The following is a 16,914-nucleotide window of genomic DNA, read 5'->3' on the forward strand; positions in this document are numbered from 1 at the left end:
TGAAAGTGATGTGACGTCAAATCCCACTTGGGGTATCCCCTCAGGGACCCTGCAGGACCCTGGGGGAGATGGTACTCTAATGCAAAATAGAATCTGGAAAGGGCCAGAGGAGAGGCTCAGGAAAACTTCTAGGGAGCTTCCCCATCATCATCATCATCATCATCATTACCTTGAACTGCATCAGCCAACATTTCTTGAGGATAGGAACTGTGCTCATCACTTTACAAGCAGCATCTCAGTTAATCCTTCTCAGAATCCTTTGAGGTCGGAAGTTTTGTTAAACCCATACTTTCAGTGAAGAAAACAAAACTCGTGAGAGCAAACAACTTGTCCAAGGTTACACAACTGCCAGTGGCTGGACCAGGGTCTGAACACTGGCTGCCAGACTGCAGACCCTCAGGTAGAGCCATTCTGCTCTGATGCCTCCTTGGGGACTTGGTGAGGTGGAGATGTGGTGAGTAGTGTGTCACACACAGGATAGCAGGTGTGCAAAGGCACAGACAGGGAGAGCATTGGCTGTGTGGGCCAGAGAACAGAACTTTGTCTGAATAGATGAATAGTGAATAGTGAATGGGTGAAGAGTGAGTGAACAGTGACTAAGTGAATAGTGAGTGAATAGTGACTAGTGAATAGGTAAAGAGTGAGTGAATAGTGAATAGGTGAATCGTGAATAGTGAATCGTGAATAGGTGAATTGTGAATAGTGAATCATGAATAGGTGAATCATGAATAGTGAATAGGTGAAGAGTGAATAGTGAATAGGTGAAGAGTGAATAGTGGTTAAATGGTGAATAAGTGATTAGTGAATGAGTAGGTAAATAGTGAATGGTGAATAAGTGATTAGTGAATGAGTAGGTAAATAGTGAATGGTGAATAAGTGATTAGTGAATGAGTAGGTAAATAGTGAATGGTGAATAAGTGATTAGTGAATGAGTAGGTAAATAGTGAATGGTGAATAAGTGATTAGTGAATGAGTAGGTAAATAGTGAATGGTGAATAAGTGATTAGTGAATGAGTAGGTAAATAGTGAATGGTGAATAAGTGATTAGTGAATGAGTAGGTAAATAGTGAATGGTGAATAAGTGATTAGTGAATGAGTAGGTAAATAGTGAATGGTGAATAAGTGATTAGTGAATGAGTAGGTAAATAGTGAATGGTGAATAAGTGATTAGTGAATGAGTAGGTAAATAGTGAATGGTGAATAAGTGATTAGTGAATGAGTAGGTAAATAGTGAATGGTGAATAAGTGATTAGTGAATGAGTAGGTAAATAGTGAATGGTGAATAAGTGATTAGTGAATGAGTAGGTAAATAGTGAATGGTGAATAAGTGATTAGTGAATGAGTAGGTAAATAGTGAATGGTGAATAAGTGATTAGTGAATGAGTAGGTAAATAGTGAATGGTGAATAAGTGATTAGTGAATGAGTAGGTAAATAGTGAATGGTGAATAAGTGATTAGTGAATGAGTAGGTAAATAGTGAATGGTGAATAAGTGATTAGTGAATGAGTAGGTAAATAGTGAATGGTGAATAAGTGATTAGTGAATGAGTAGGTAAATAGTGAATGGTGAATAAGTGATTAGTGAATGAGTAGGTAAATAGTGAATGGTGAATAAGTGATTAGTGAATGAGTAGGTAAATAGTGAATGGTGAATAAGTGATTAGTGAATGAGTAGGTAAATAGTGAATGGTGAATAAGTGATTAGTGAATGAGTAGGTAAATAGTGAATGGTGAATAAGTGATTAGTGAATGAGTAGGTAAATAGTGAATGGTGAATAAGTGATTAGTGAATGAGTAGGTAAATAGTGAATGGTGAATAAGTGATTAGTGAATGAGTAGGTAAATAGTGAATGGTGAATAAGTGATTAGTGAATGAGTAGGTAAATAGTGAATGGTGAATAAGTGATTAGTGAATGAGTAGGTAAATAGTGAATGGTGAATAAGTGATTAGTGAATGAGTAGGTAAATAGTGAATGGTGAATAAGTGATTAGTGAATGAGTAGGTAAATAGTGAATGGTGAATAAGTGATTAGTGAATGAGTAGGTAAATAGTGAATGGTGAATAAGTGATTAGTGAATGAGTAGGTAAATAGTGAATGGTGAATAAGTGATTAGTGAATGAGTAGGTAAATAGTGAATGGTGAATAAGTGATTAGTGAATGAGTAGGTATGAATAGGTGAATCGTGAATAGGTGAATCGTGAATAGGCGAATCGTGAATAGGCGAATCATGAATACTGAACAGGTGAAGAGTGAATAGTGGGCGAATGGTGAATAGTTGATTAGTGAATGAATAGGTGAATAGTGAGTGAATACTGAATAAGTGAGAAGTGAGTGAATAGTGAATCGGTGAAGGAGGCAGAAGGAGGCATGGAGAGAACCAAACTGTGGACAGCTTGAGGTTAGTTTATTATCACTTAACAGCCAGCTCTGGTGCCAGGCAGTGGGGGTGCAAAGCTGAATACAATATGGTTTCTAGTCTCATGAGGGGCACAGACGAGAACACAAGTTGGACAGTTCAGCATCACTGGGAAGCCTTTGGAGAATAGGTAGACTCAAGTAGGAAACTGAAGGAATGATAGGTGTTTGCAGATTTCTTTCCTTGGCTTTAAAAAACAAATCTACCCAAGACCTACCCTTTGCCCTCATCTCTCTTTGCTTTGGCCATGATATGTTCAGAAGAATTATTCCCATAGAATATTACTGACACTGTGTTGATGTGATATCAGGGTTTCCTGTTATAGGAGAGGATGCTTCTAAGGAAGGCAGAAATAAAGTCAGTTTTGTGGGAGGCAGAAATGCTGGCTTGTGATAGACAGTTTAATTTTTAGGCTTTATAAAAAATCTTAGACAACTCTTTTCCTTGTGACAGGATGTAATTGTTTACCCACAGCGGGGCCTTTTCCAGGTGTCTGCGTGTCCTTAAGTTGTCTTCATAATCGTTTTGCAGCACACCTTTCTGTCAAATGCCGGAAATGAAGGCACTTTGGGCCCATTGTTTTGTCTGATGTGAATGAACCCCGTGACAAGCTCTTCTCCCGCTGACACCCTCACATCGGACCGCTCTGGTTTTGATCCCTTCTGTTTGTTAAAAGTTCTCAGCATCCTCATGCCCTTCTCTCCTCAGACATGCTCCTCTGAGTTTTGTCACTTCTGAGAAGCATCCTGGGCAGCACAGTGTCTTGTGTTAGCACCAGGCACGAGCCACTTTCTGGCTGTAGAAGTGGCTGGGGATTGACAGCACCTCCTGTGTTGGTTTCATCCATCAGTGGATGCACAGGTAGGGCCCTAGTTGTAGGGGCTGGTCACTTAGGGTGTGGGCAGGATGCCTGGGAGAATAAGGCCCTGTCCTGTCCCCAACCTCCTTCCTTCACTCAAAGGTGCTCACTACTTAGATTTAAGGGCACAGGTGGGCTTGAGCTGAAAAGGCTTTAATGCCATGTGTCTGGTGACAGGATACTGGCACCCCTTTACTGATATAATTTAGGTCATTTATTAGCAGTTTGTCCCGGGAAATAATGAAATAGTATCCAACAAGCAGTGCTTGCTGCTCGCTCTCTGTTGGACTCTGCTGGTGAGCAGTTTGTCTGGGCTCCAGAGTGGCCTGCCTCAGATCATCTCCCAGTTTTGTCACTTACTAGCTTCGGGAATTTGGAAAATCATCCACCCTCTTGGCACCTCACTTTCCTTATCTGTAAAAGGTGGGCTTTAATCCTCCCAGGGTGCTGAGAGCATCAAATAGGGTGACAGAGCTATGACAGCTCACTTATTGTGTTGCACATAAGCACTTGATGTTGGTGAATTTAAATCCTAGCAACAATATTTTGCTATGGATATTTTTATTGTTATACCCATTTTCATGGATGAGGAAGCCGAATCTCAATGGTGAAGAGGTTAAGTGACTTGCCCAAGGACACAGAGCTGATAAGTGTCAGACCTGGGGCTTGAACCCAGTCCTCCTTAATCTGAGTCTACTTCATACATTTTCTTCTACAGAGCTCTGCCTTTCAAGCCTGTGGAATAAGCATCCTGCAAAACCAGCCATGTACTGGATCCTGCTTAATGATTTAGATATATTAACTCATTATGTGGGTGCTATGTAGTATAATTAGTAATTTACAAAATGTTATTTAATACATAATCCTTCCCAGCCTCTGTTTCTCCATCTGTAAATTAAAGCTGTTGGGCTAAGGTGATCCCCAAGATTCAGGACTCCAACCCAGGAGCACAGCAGCCCAGTCTGGGGGAGTCCCAGTCCCACCAGCTGTGTGAGTTTATGCTTTCATTTTTCTCTCTGAGCTTTTGTTTTGTTACTTGTACAATGGAGGTAAGGTCTCCCCCAACAGAGGAGATAGATTACACAAATGTGAGGAAAGCCCCTCACAGAGTAGGTGCTTAATCCGTGACAACCATCACTAACATTTCTATGACTTATTCATGTCCTTGAAATAAGCCTCCTCACCTTCTTCCACTGGGACAAAAGGCTCTTACCATGTTTTATTTAATGCTTCTTACTTTGTAAGGTGAGAACGGCTCTAACATTGAAGTAGAAAATGCAGAACTAATTTAAACAGCATGGGTGCAGATCCCCACCCTACCACTTATTAACTGTGTGAATTTTAGCTGATTTCTTAACCTCTCTGTGCCTTAGTTTCCTATTCATTAAGTAAAGAGCCTAGTTCCTAGGTTTGCTGTGAGGATTGGATGAATTAATTTGCATGACGTGCCTAGAACAGACCATCAGTAAGTTCTCAATACATGTTAGCCTTTGTTATTCTAACCAAGGTGTGTACATTCAGAAGCCCTGTACTCATAACAGGCCCAGAGAGGGTTCAGTAGTTTCCCTGCATCCTATAGCAGTGTTTGGCTGGACTTTATTGTTCTCTCTCAGGGTCCCTTTTAATAAGCACTGACTACTCACTGTCTTTTGCACTGGGCTCATCCTAGGATTTTCAAACTTTTTTTTAGCCAAGGAAATGTTAGCAGAAGGGAAAGCAATGCCTGGGGAATTTCTCCTGCCCTTTTTAGTCCTCCATCCCACACCAGTGTGGAGTTAGAGATGACCACTCCCCGCCTCTGTGTCCTCTGTCCATCTTCATCCATGCCGCTGGCTCTGGCAGCACAACAGTAGCTTTGAAAGGCCTTTGTCAGAGTGGAAGGGGCGTGCTCCGGGTTTGATCCACCCTGGTTTGCTGGCTCTGGCAGCAGAACAGCAGCTTTGAAAGGCCTTTGTCAGAGTGGAAGGGGCGTGCTCCGGGTTTGATCTACCCTAGTTTGCTCAGTGAAAGTGGGGGCTTATTCTTGCTCCATTTCTCTTCTACTTGGTCCAGAGGTACTTTTGCCCCAGGAGGAAGTAGTTTTCCTAATGTACCAGCTTCTGCGGCTCATCTCTTAATTCCAACTCTTCATTTAAAAGTAATTGTTAAAAAGTGGGTTGGTGATAAAGTTAAATATGTCTCTATCTGTTCTGATTTGAGGACTGTGCTGCCCAAGGATATGGCACATGTGTTTTCAGGAAGAAGAAATGAGATAAGCCCAAATGCTGTTGGGATGGGAGGAAGAAAGAGACACATTGCACAGTCATGCACAGACACTTCCATGGCAGCCGCCAGGGGCAGGAGCTCTGGCACTGCATCCGAGGCTGCGTTCCCTTGCTGGAGAAGCTCTTGAGCTGGGGCGCTTTGGGCGTTCCCAGGTGCTGAGCATTATCTCAGGAAGTAGTTGACCAGTGGTTCTGGAAAAGATACCAGTATACGTCTACCTAGGAAAGTTGTAAAGTGGGTTACGTTAAGTCCAGTCTAGTCAGGGGAGTGGGGGTGGGGATTAATTAGGAACAGGTGAGCTGAGGCAGGGAGCAGAGCTAAAAGAGACTCCTGGGCCACCAAGCCAGCAGCTGGGAGTTACCGGGCAGCTCCAGTGACATCCCAGGACCTGCACCTGGGCTTTGAGACCTCAGGTCTCCTATCCAGTGTCCCCATCTCCTGTCTGGTCAGTGCTGATCTGCTCTGGGATTTCCTTTGGCAGCCTCATTGGGAACATCTTCCAAACTCGTATTTTCTCTGGGGTTTTACTTCTTTCTAACCTTAGAGTACATGAGCTGGGATTGTCTCGTAATGTTTTCTTCATTCTCTATTCTCTTATGCAATGTTTGATTTTCGGGTGGGTCATTTAGGGTTGGTCACTGTTGGCTGAGTCGTCTTCTCCTATCTGGGAGCATGAGGCCTGGTCTATATACAGTGCTTAAAGGGACAGGAAACAGGGAGTGACACTAGTAGTCTTGATGTTTGGATTCGGGGAAACAAGCACTTCTTTGGTCTTGACTGTAACTTTGGACTTAAGNTCCAGTGACATCCCAGGACCTGCACCTGGGCTTTGAGACCTCAGGTCTCCTATCCAGTGTCCCCATCTCCTGTCTGGTCAGTGCTGATCTGCTCTGGGATTTCCTTTGGCAGCCTCCTTGGGAACATCTTCCAAACTCGTATTTTCTCTGGGGTTTTACTTCTTTCTAACCTTAGAGTACATGAGCTGGGATTGTCTCGTAATGTTTTCTTCATTCTCTATTCTCTTATGCAATGTTTGATTTGCGGGTGGGTCATTTAGGGTTGGTCACTGTTGGCTGAGTCGCCTTCTCCTATCTGGGAGCATGAGGCCTGGTCTATATACAGTGCTTAAAGGGACAGGAAACAGGGAGTGACACTAGTAGTCATGATGTTTGGATTCGGGGAAACAAGCACTTCTTTGGTCTTGACTGTAACTTTGGACTTAAGTAAATAATACTCCATCATCACTGTTTAAGCACTGAAGGTGTGAGTCCAATCTCTGAAGTAGTGTTTCTTAATTGCCAGCATCAGTACCATTTGAGTTGCTTGTTAACAAATGTAGATTCCCAGACCTGTTATATATTTGAGGGAATCAGCATCTTAACAAGACGCGCAGTTATTTAGGTGTGAGAGCCTCCCAGGAACTTGTGGAAACTGTCACAGACTCAGTGGAACTATTAACTCACGGGTGAAGGTTGCCTTTCCCAGCAGTCACCAGGGAAGGTCTCTGCTTTCTCTGCTGCAGTTCTCAATCTTCTCTCTGCACTGCCTGTAGCTCCTGTGCCACTTTTGAGTACCCTCCAAGGTGACAAGGCTTGCTTGTTTGGCTTTTAAATTGCCCAAGTCATTCAGGGCTGCAGCTGATAAGATTGTCTCGTAATGTTTTCTTCATTCTCTATTCTCTTATGCAATGTTTGATTTTCGGGTGGGTCATTTAGGGTTGGTCACTGTTGGCTGAGTCGTCTTCTCCTATCTGGGAGCATGAGGCCTGGTCTATATACAGTGCTTAAAGGGACAGGAAACAGGGAGTGACACTAGTAGTCTTGATGTTTGGATTCGGGGAAACAAGCACTTCTTTGGTCTTGACTGTAACTTTGGACTTAAGTAAATAATACTCCATCATCACTGTTTAAGCACTGAAGGTGTGAGTCCAATCTCTGAAGTAGTGTTTCTTAATTGCCAGCATCAGTACCATTTGAGTTGCTTGTTAACAAATGTAGATTCCCAGACCTGTTATATATTTGAGGGAATCAGCATCTTAACAAGACGCGCAGTTATTTAGGTGTGAGAGCCTCCCAGGAACTTGTGGAAACTGTCACAGACTCAGTGGAACTATTAACTCACGGGTGAAGGTTGCCTTTCCCAGCAGTCACCAGGGAAGGTCTCTGCTTTCTCTGCTGCAGTTCTCAATCTTCTCTCTGCACTGCCTGTAGCTCCTGTGCCACTTTTGAGTACCCTCCAAGGTGACAAGGCTTGCTTGTTTGGCTTTTAAATTGCCCAAGTCATTCAGGGCTGCAGCTGATAAGAAGGAACAGCAAACTAGTTATGACTGAAGACAGTTCCCAGAGAGGAGTCCCCAGGATGGTCTGAGGTCAGGAAGTCTGGTTGTAGTTTTGAAAGACTGTGTTTATTTGGATACATTCTGTTTATATATATAAGGAACAGCAAACTAGTTATGACTGAAGACAGTTCCCAGAGAGGAGTCCCCAGGATGGTCTGAGGTCTGGAAGTCTGGTTGTAGTTTTGAAAGACTGTGTTTATTTGGATACATTCTGTTTATATATATATAAGCATCTTCCAAACCAAGCCTTAGTCTCATCAGGACTGTCCCCAAGTGACATCTCATTAGAGCACTGATGAAGATTTCCAAAAGTGTGAACAGTATTGGCCAATAGTTACCACACCTCACCCCTCCCGCCAGCGACTACTAGACCAATTGTTGATTTGTAAGATGTTCAGTCTCTTCTGATGTTGTTATCCTGAGAAGTTATAATCATAAGGAAGTAGCATAAATAGCTTTTGCTTGGTCGTTGGAATGTTTAAAAACAACTGACTAATTATGGAAAGCTGGAATAAAGACTTGATTTTGGAGGCAGAAAACCTGGTCTCCAAAGCCTTGCTGCTCACCAGCTGTGTGTCTCTGGGCACATCATTTAGTCTTTGAGCCTGGGGAAGACAGTTCCAGAGCCATCATGAGGATTTGAGGCTCCTGGGCTTGAAGGCACCTAGCACTGTTCCTGCCTCACAGTAGGTTTGTAATGAGTGTTGGTTATATTTGAATCCCACCAGCTTAATTCATTAAGTATGTGTTGAGCATCTGTGTGGAGGAAAGGGAATGGAGGAAGGGAAGAGGAGAGACTTTGTGCAAAAGGACTAACCTCTACTTTGCAGAAGAAATGAATATTCAAGAAAAGAACACCAAAAGGAAATGAGGTGACTGACTCTGAGCAAGCGCCACATGCTCTCATGTTGCAAGAAAGATAGGAGTGGGAGGCCGAGGGTTCTTTTTCCACGGAGGAGAAAGTGAAGGGAATTACTGGCAAGGATGAGTCATTGTAATTATAGACTATTCTGTTCCGTTTAAAAAGCTACCACTTTACATGTGGCTCCCAGCAATTACAAATCAATTATGACCTACAATCAGACCTTCAATTTTTAAAGTCTGTGTAGTCTCTAAGTATAGATATAAATCATCCTTCCTTGTTTGAGGTCAGAAGTTCAGTGAGATCATTCAACTAGTAAGTCTAAAAGAAGCTAACTGGAACTAATTATCAATCAACCCTTCTGATTGCAAACTGATGTCCTCATAAGGGATTATTTGTTATTTCTTCCAGGCGATTTCTTTCCTCACACCTCTGGCTGTTATTTGTGTGGTGAAAATCATCCGGCGAACAGACAAGACTGAAATTAAGGAAGCTTTCTTAGGTAGGGTATTCACAATTCCTGCTTTGGAAAATGGGACTGGATTTAATTAGATCACCGCATTTAAAAAATCTCAGTTGCACCCAACTGATTTTTCTTTTAGTCAAATTATGGTCTGGAGAAACAAGACAAGATAAACTTTAAGCTCAAAGAAGAGGCAATGTGAATTCCTAAGTAAGGAATTCTCAGAGGCCATCTGCTGTCCATTGTGCTGAATTTAAATACCATCGAGTACACATCAGAGATCCGTGCGGCTCAGGCTCAGAGGCAGAGTGGCTCTTGGCAGTAAGGCAAAGCAAATCCAAAACTTTGTCACCACCAACTGTCCAATCTCACATTTGTGGCTGATCGGTCCACATTATGGGCAATTCAGAAATCAGCCACAGACTTCCAACCACGTACAATTGGCTAAAGGTGAAAATGGACAAAAGCAGGTGTAAAATAATTTACAAATTGGAAAAAAGCCCCATAACTCATCTTCAGTTGAGAACACTTTGGCAGCTAAGCAACTGTTATAATGTGAAGAGTGCTACAGTCTTTGTCATTGATTATACACCACTGTTGTGAATTCTCCCCAAGCTGTGCCATGGCTGCATGTGACAAGAGTTTGACATTTTAGGATTAAATCTGCTTTTCTGGTCTGTATGTTAATTAAATGCTGAGCAAATGACAGCATTAAGAGAGAGCCAAAACCATTTGGCTTGTTTAGCAACCAAAATAAACTAACCTGTAGCCAGGTTTTCAGCTTTTTGATCATGATTAGGAAAACTGAATTAGGCTGATTTTTTTTCATACTTCACAGAAAAGTAACTCAGCTCCTCACCCCAAATATTGCTCTTAGTGTGTCGTACAGACTTACCATTCAGGCAGATAGTGAATCTGGAAAAATGAGATTTCTCACTGAAGGGTAAATTTGTTCATTATTGGGTTTTGAGGAAAGGAAAATGTAACAAAATGTGATTCTCTCTCTTCTTGGTAGGAGAGAGAGCATGAGAACCCCATCTATGGTGTGTGGAACAGGCAAGGGGCCCCGAAGCAGCACAGGGACATTTCTTATATAAAGAGGCTTTAGTTAGGCCCTGTTTAGTTGAAAAGAACAGAATCCCTCTCAAATTACTCAAATAAATTAGGGGTTTACTTGCAGGGCTATAATAAGCAATATCACAGTCAGCCAAGGACAGGGGAGTGGAATTGGGAGCTGGGCCGGCAAGAGGGAGACCCCCCTCTGGACTCATGACCACCTGTCTGCAATGTGCTTTCTCTTCTCATGCTCCCAGCCTGGCTCTCCTGCTCTGCTACCCTATCTTTCTGGCTTTTATGAGGCTTGGACTCACAGTGGTGAAGGCTTCTGCCCCAAATCTGTCTGACCATCAGCTTCAGTGCCCACCACCAAGTTCCACTAGGTTTCTAGGTCCAGGCTTCCTGGACAGAGACCAGCTCAGCTCACTTCTCCAGCATGGACACAGAAGTCATGAGTCTCTGGCCAGCATGCAGATGCCCTCCCACAGGTCAGCTGTGGACCCCAGGCTGCTCATCTGTGGTTTGGGGTTTTGGTCATACGGTGTTGGTCTCCTCAGCTGAGGTGGCAGAAAGATCAGTTTCTCCAAGAAGGGCTTAGTTGCCCATCCCCAAGTGGCTGGAGTGGACAGGCAGGGTTTGGACAAATGTCACTGGGGTGACCAAAATTCCCTGTCAGCAGCCTCTCAGGAAATCCCTTTGTTTCACTCTTTATTCTAGTGGCTCCCCTGGCATGGAGCCCCAAGGTAAGTGACTATGGGTAAGAACTGTCTTTCAAGATTACAGTTGTAATTTAGTGCCAGCTTTTGGAGTTGGGCTGTTGTATGGTGGTAAGTAGCTCACAATTACCTTCTCTGGTCTTTACATTCTCAGCTAAAACTCCCTTAGGGTGACATTTCAAAACTGAACACCATGCTCTGCCTCTTATACGATAACAGAGCAGGCAGAATTATTGGATGTTCTGTTTGCCTAAATAAATGAGAACCCGCCCTATAAAAATGATGAAGAGCTTCTCAATGTGCACAGAGTTTTTTAAAAAAAAATCATCGTTTTTAGGAAACCTTGGAAGTAAAGGTGGGGAAGCCATCTTTAGAAGCCAAGGACTGAGAAGTAGGTGTAGATTTTCCGATCTTGCCTGGAGTTCAGGACTTTCTCAGTACAAGGGGTTTAGTACTCAGGTCCCTCCTTTGATCAGCTGTCTTCAGCAGACTTTAACTCCAGGCTTCGACACCTGGGTGCCAAGTGCTCCCTAACCTGGATGTACATGGTGGCCACGTTTGTGTATCTGGTCTTGGGTGAGAGGCATGAGGTTTCTCCATGCAGCATCAGGCTTTCAGGCATTCAGGCTGCAGAACAGCCAGGTCAGTATAATTGAGAACCCTGTGTTATAAAAGTACAGTAGTGCTGGATTTCCTACAACAAAAGTAACAACAAAAGCCTTTTAACACTTATAGCACCTACAATCAGTAGTGCCCTCAAAACAGGCCACTTGCAAGGCAACCCACGGCACACGTTGCTTTGGATTTCTTTATCAGACACAGTCTGGTTTGTCTTTCTGACTCTTTTCTCAAGTGCACAGTGCTGCAGGGTGCTGTGGAAAAAGCCCTGTGAGCCAGACTCCCTGCAAAAGGGTCATTCCTTTCCCTGCTTGTCCAGCCTTTTATGCATCTGATCTCAGCAAAGCCTTCTCCCTGCTATCAGGGAGAGGCTCCTTGTGTTGGTCCCCAAGGGGTTGTGCTATTGAGATGAAAATATTAATCAGTTCTGTCTACTTCCGGAATGCTGAAATGACTTCCAGACATCACTAATGTCATCACTCCAGTTTCCCACCCTTCTCGGTCTTCTTCAGATGTTTAAATCAGAGAGTGAAGTTGTCAGCTGTTTGGTTATATCACATCTACACATTTTCTAGCTCAGCTATTTCAAACTTTTTGAAGAACTGCTCTGTGCTATGATAATCCCACCAGGCTCAAAGGTTAGGGAAGTATATAATGTTCTGGATCAATGTAACTGTGTTTGAAGTTCACCAAGATTTATGTGGGGTGATGGGAGATTGGCTGGGGATGCTTGTTTCCAGAGACCTTATCTGTGCTAAGGCCGTGCTAAGACCGGGATAGAATGAGCCCTGACCTGCTAGGAAAACACAGTAGTGTGCCTGCTGGACCAGCCCTAACAGGGAAAAGACCACAGCTATTTCAGGGCAACCTCACAGCCCATTAATTGTCATGGTTCAGGGGGCAGAATATAGCAAAGATAGCCCTGGGAATTTTCTCTCCTTTCTGCAAAAGAAGTCTCTCAACAGTGCTCTGAGCTTGTGAGAGGGAAGGGAAGCTGGCATTTTAGGAAGGAAGGGTCTGTGTGTGCAGAATGCAATCAGTGGATCCTTCCGTGTCCCTCATGCTGGGATCCAAAGTATGTGCTCGAGTGGCCTGCTTGGTGTTTTAGTGGCAGTGCTGTGCTGATGGCCCATGCTGTGTTCTCCAGCTCTGTGAGCCTTTGCTGACACACTCAGATGTGGCCAATTGTTTGCCATCCCACACTTAGTTGATCAGTTTTCCTTTGACAAAGGCATTCACTTGAACTTGTCCCTCCCGCTTCCTCTGCTTCTGATGACTTGTTAAAAGCAGGTGGTTTTTGTCCCATTTCTGTGGCCTGTGCTCTTGGCGACCATGTTGGCCATTCCACAGTATTTTCCACTTGTAGAACAACACATTCATCTCCCTTGATGGGCCATGAATTGCTTCAGGCAGCTCCTTTCTGAAAATGCCTCTCTGCTGCTATATTCTTAAATAAATCTCAGCTGGTATTGAATGGCTAATATTTGCAAAAAGGAAACGGTAGCCCACAGGCTTTATTATTCAACCAAGGGATGACACGGGGCATCAACAGGTTTATCGCCCGTGCAAGGCATTTGACCTTCCATCCCACTGATGGTGATGACTGTGCCCTTTGTGCACTCTTGATAAACCGCAGGAGAGAGGTGCAGAATTTTGCAGGGAAAGCTCTGTGACTCGTATCACCTACACCCTTCGGACGATCTGTACTTTATCCAGCAAAGTCTCTCGAAGCTGCTTGGAGAAAGTCCCTGTGCTCTATATTTTAAAATAATGTATTTCAGAAGTTCTTGTTCTCTTAGATCGCAAAAAGCACCAACCGGGCAAACCTTCTCAAAACCCAGCGAGGCTTTGGACTCTTCACCTCAGAAGCAGGGATTTGTTTGACAACAAATGGACAGCTGTCGGCAGTGGCAGGTCAACAATGAGATAATCACCGAGGGGGAATGTCCTGCTCTGCAGTAGGATTCCAGCAGCTGCTCTGATGAGAATTATGTCTGAGAAGGTTGCCAGGAGGAAATAAAAAAGTTGTGTTTCTTGCTACCAGGAAAAGAAATTCTACACGCTGTAGCATTAAATCTGTTCCTATCGGGACAGAAAATGATAGATGGGCTCCTCTGTGATGGGGACAATTTCAGTCAAGGAGGAGAGATAAATTTCATGTCACAGGGGCTTGGAATTTATGAATCACTCTCCAAAGTCCTGTCCTAATTATATTTTGCTCTAGCCACCCAAACTTACCTCTATTTTTAAAGTATTATTTCATATTTTTATGATTATAAATAGTATTATAATTTAACAGTGATGATGATGATGATGATGTTTTGATCTGAGAGCCAGCTGGTTATTTCTCTTTCTGTTGGTTTTGTTTTGTAGCAGTGTCCTTGGCTCTTGCTTTGAATGGAGTCTGCACAAACACTATTAAATTAATAGTGGGAAGGTAAGTTCCAAAAATAAATAAATGATGACTTAGATTATCAAGGTCATCTATATAGGAATCTTGGCCAGAGGACACTGGATGGGACAGATTAGAGCTCTTCTGGTTTTCCCTTAAGTTGTTGTCCTTCTGGGCTTTTTGTCCTCAACACAGATCTTTCCTCCCCTTTATTATGAACTCGCTATTTTAGAAAGCGGGAGATTAACAGTAAGGAAGTATCCACTGACTGTAGTTGTAGTTTCTTGTGGGCCAGGGCCCACTGCTGGCATTTCTAGGTCCATCCACTGCTGTCCTGGGACCTCACCAGACACCCACTCACTTGTCAGGTTTGGCCTCTTATAAATAAGATTATTTATTGTTCTCTTCGGGATGAGAGGTATGGATTGGCATTTGAGCTTTGGCTTAGGGCACATTTCTGTTACTGCCCCTGAGACATGATTTCTGTTCTCCATTTATCTTTCCTTCTCTTCTGACTGCTTTGTTAGAGAGCTAGTCTCTGTAGAGATGAGCAGTCAAAAGACCTGTATGCAAGACCTAACTTTGACCTTGACTAGCTATTGGCCATGGACAAGTTAGATGCCCTACAAGAACCTCAGCATTTATTATCTGCTTGGTGCAGGGTGCTGGCCAGGCACCAAGGAGGTGGAAGATGGGTGCATGACGTGGTGCTGCAGTGTTCCTCCAAGTCTACGTGCTTAGAGTTACTGACGGGCCCTGATGAAATGCTGATTCTCAGGCATTGCTCCTCTAAGGTTGTGCTTCAGTGGGTGGGCAACTATACTTGGAGAAACACTGGCCAAGTAGGGAAAAGACAGTACACCAGCAGTTCTGATGGATTATTGAGGCCTTACCTAGATCCCAGAGCTGGGAGGACCAGTGACTCAGTATATGTGAACTGTGATCAGATATACACAGAAAAGGGGCACTGTGTCTACAGCACTAGCAAAGCCTTACCCCTGGTGGGTGCTCAGCAAATATTCGGTGAATTAATGTGAAGTGATCGATCATCTCATGTCCATATGAGACTCTTCACTTGAGCAAGGCAGTAAAGCATGGGGTGACGTGTACAGGCGTGAGGATCCAATTGCTTGTGTTCAAGTGCTTGCCTCTGCCACTTGCTGGTTGTGTGTGACCTTGGGCAGGAACATCATCTTCCTAAGCCTTCATTTGCATACCTGTGAAATGAAGGAAGCCCAGGCTCTGCCTCAGGGCTCTCGTAAGAATCCTGTGGTATGATGAATGTGCAGAGCCTAGCACTGTGTCTGGAACCCAGTAAGTACTCAGTAAATGTCAGCTGCGATTGCTACAGGAGGCTCAACTCCAGAGCCTGGGCCACCCCATTTCCCTCCAGGGGTCTCTCTCCCACACCCCACACCAGAGAAGCCAACCTCGGTGACCATGTTCTCTGTATCATGGAGCTGAACATTCAAGTCCTCTCAGTGAGCTTAAGTGAGACCTGCTGCAGGAGGCTCAACTCCAGAGCCTGGGCCACCCCATTTCCCTCCAGGGGTCTCTCTCCCACACCCCACACCAGAGAAGCCAACCTCGGTGACCGTGTTCTCTGTATCATGGAGCTGAACATTCAAGTCCTCTCAGTGAGCTTAAGTGAGACCTGCTGTTTGAGGAAGGGCGATTTGCCACCCAAATTCAGGATATGGGGACATGTGGAGCCTGGAGACTTGGGTGCTGGAGGCAGCTTCTGAATTGGTGGAGCAGTAGATTTAGACAGGAAGTAACCTTTTGCTCTGCGTCGCCGTGCTTAGGGGCCTCCAGTAAGTCTTGCCACCTAATCCTCAGGATCTCACCTTTGGGTAGGTATTGACTGCCCCCTGTTACAGATGTGGAAACTGAGGCTGGAGGAAGCTGAGTGAGCTTCCCAAGGCCATGAAGATAGTAGATGGCCAGCAGGAGTTCCAACTCAGATCTTTCTGGCCCCAAAGCCTGAGCTTTTCCCCAAACCCCTGTGTCTAGAGTGCTCCGTGGGGAGCTCCAGTGTTGACGGCTGAGCGGGGGAAGGAGCTGGGGGCAGCGGGGATGGTGGGGGTCAGTTGGGGTTCATTTGTGATGACGGCATTTTATATTGAAAATGTCCATGGTGTCTTTTGTAGACCTCGCCCCGATTTCTTTTACCGCTGCTTTCCAGATGGAGTGATGAACTCAGAAATGCACTGCACAGGTGACCCCGAGCTGGTGTCCGAGGGCCGCAAAAGCTTCCCCAGCATCCATTCCTCCTGTAAGTCCATGGCGGGGAGACGCGTTCATTCCCCGGGCTATGTTTCCTGATAACTTTCTTTGAGAGTTTAGGAGGAGAGAAGAGCTTTGGTACGTGATGTTAAGCACAGTTCATTTTTCTTCACTGTAGGGTGGTTGGCTTAGAAACGAGATACCGACGGGAAGCAATAAGCCTGCGGGAAAGGCTCTGGAGTTGACAAAACAGTGCATGTGTTGCTTTCCTGAGCTCGGCAGAATGTAACATGCGACACTTTACCCCTTGACAGAGCAAGGGAATTTGCCATTTCCCTGGGACCTTATGATGTTGTTTCCTGTTCTCTGTAGTTTATTTCTTCACTTAAGGTATCGTGTGTATGTGTACAGATATATGGCATATATATGTATACATTTATACATACACACACACCAATATATAGTTTGACTATAGATACAAAGGGACTTTAAAAGGTGTGTGGAAAAATAGAATTAAAAGATAATATGGGGCCAACCCCGTGGCGCACTCGGGAGAGTGCGGCGCTGGGAGCACAGCGACGCTCCCTCCGCGGGTTTGGATCCTATATAGGAATGGCTGGTGCGCTCACTGGCTGAGCATGGTGCGGGTGACACCAAGCCAAGGGTTGTGATCCCCTTACCAGTCACGAAAAAGACAAAAAA

The 16,914-nt window shown here is 44.3% G+C and overlaps 1 protein-coding gene across 1 annotated transcript in view; it reads left to right on the forward strand.

Annotated features, from left to right (window-relative positions):
- LOC103603670 (phosphatidate phosphatase PPAPDC1A-like) overlaps positions 1-16,320 on the forward strand; it is a 23,643-nt gene extending 7,323 nt beyond the window's left edge. The window contains exons 2-4 of the mRNA XM_008588242.1: positions 9,153-9,243; positions 13,968-14,031; positions 16,137-16,320. Of these exons, the coding sequence (XP_008586464.1) occupies positions 9,153-9,243; positions 13,968-14,031; positions 16,137-16,311 (330 nt within the window). The 3' untranslated portion in view covers positions 16,312-16,320. The remainder of the gene's footprint in view (positions 1-9,152; positions 9,244-13,967; positions 14,032-16,136) is intronic.
- The last annotated feature ends 594 nt before the right edge of the window (positions 16,321-16,914 follow it).

Source organism: Galeopterus variegatus, unplaced genomic scaffold, assembly GCF_000696425.1.
Source record: "Galeopterus variegatus unplaced genomic scaffold, G_variegatus-3.0.2 Scaffold4735, whole genome shotgun sequence".
NCBI classification, from domain to species: domain Eukaryota; kingdom Metazoa; phylum Chordata; class Mammalia; order Dermoptera; family Cynocephalidae; genus Galeopterus; species Galeopterus variegatus.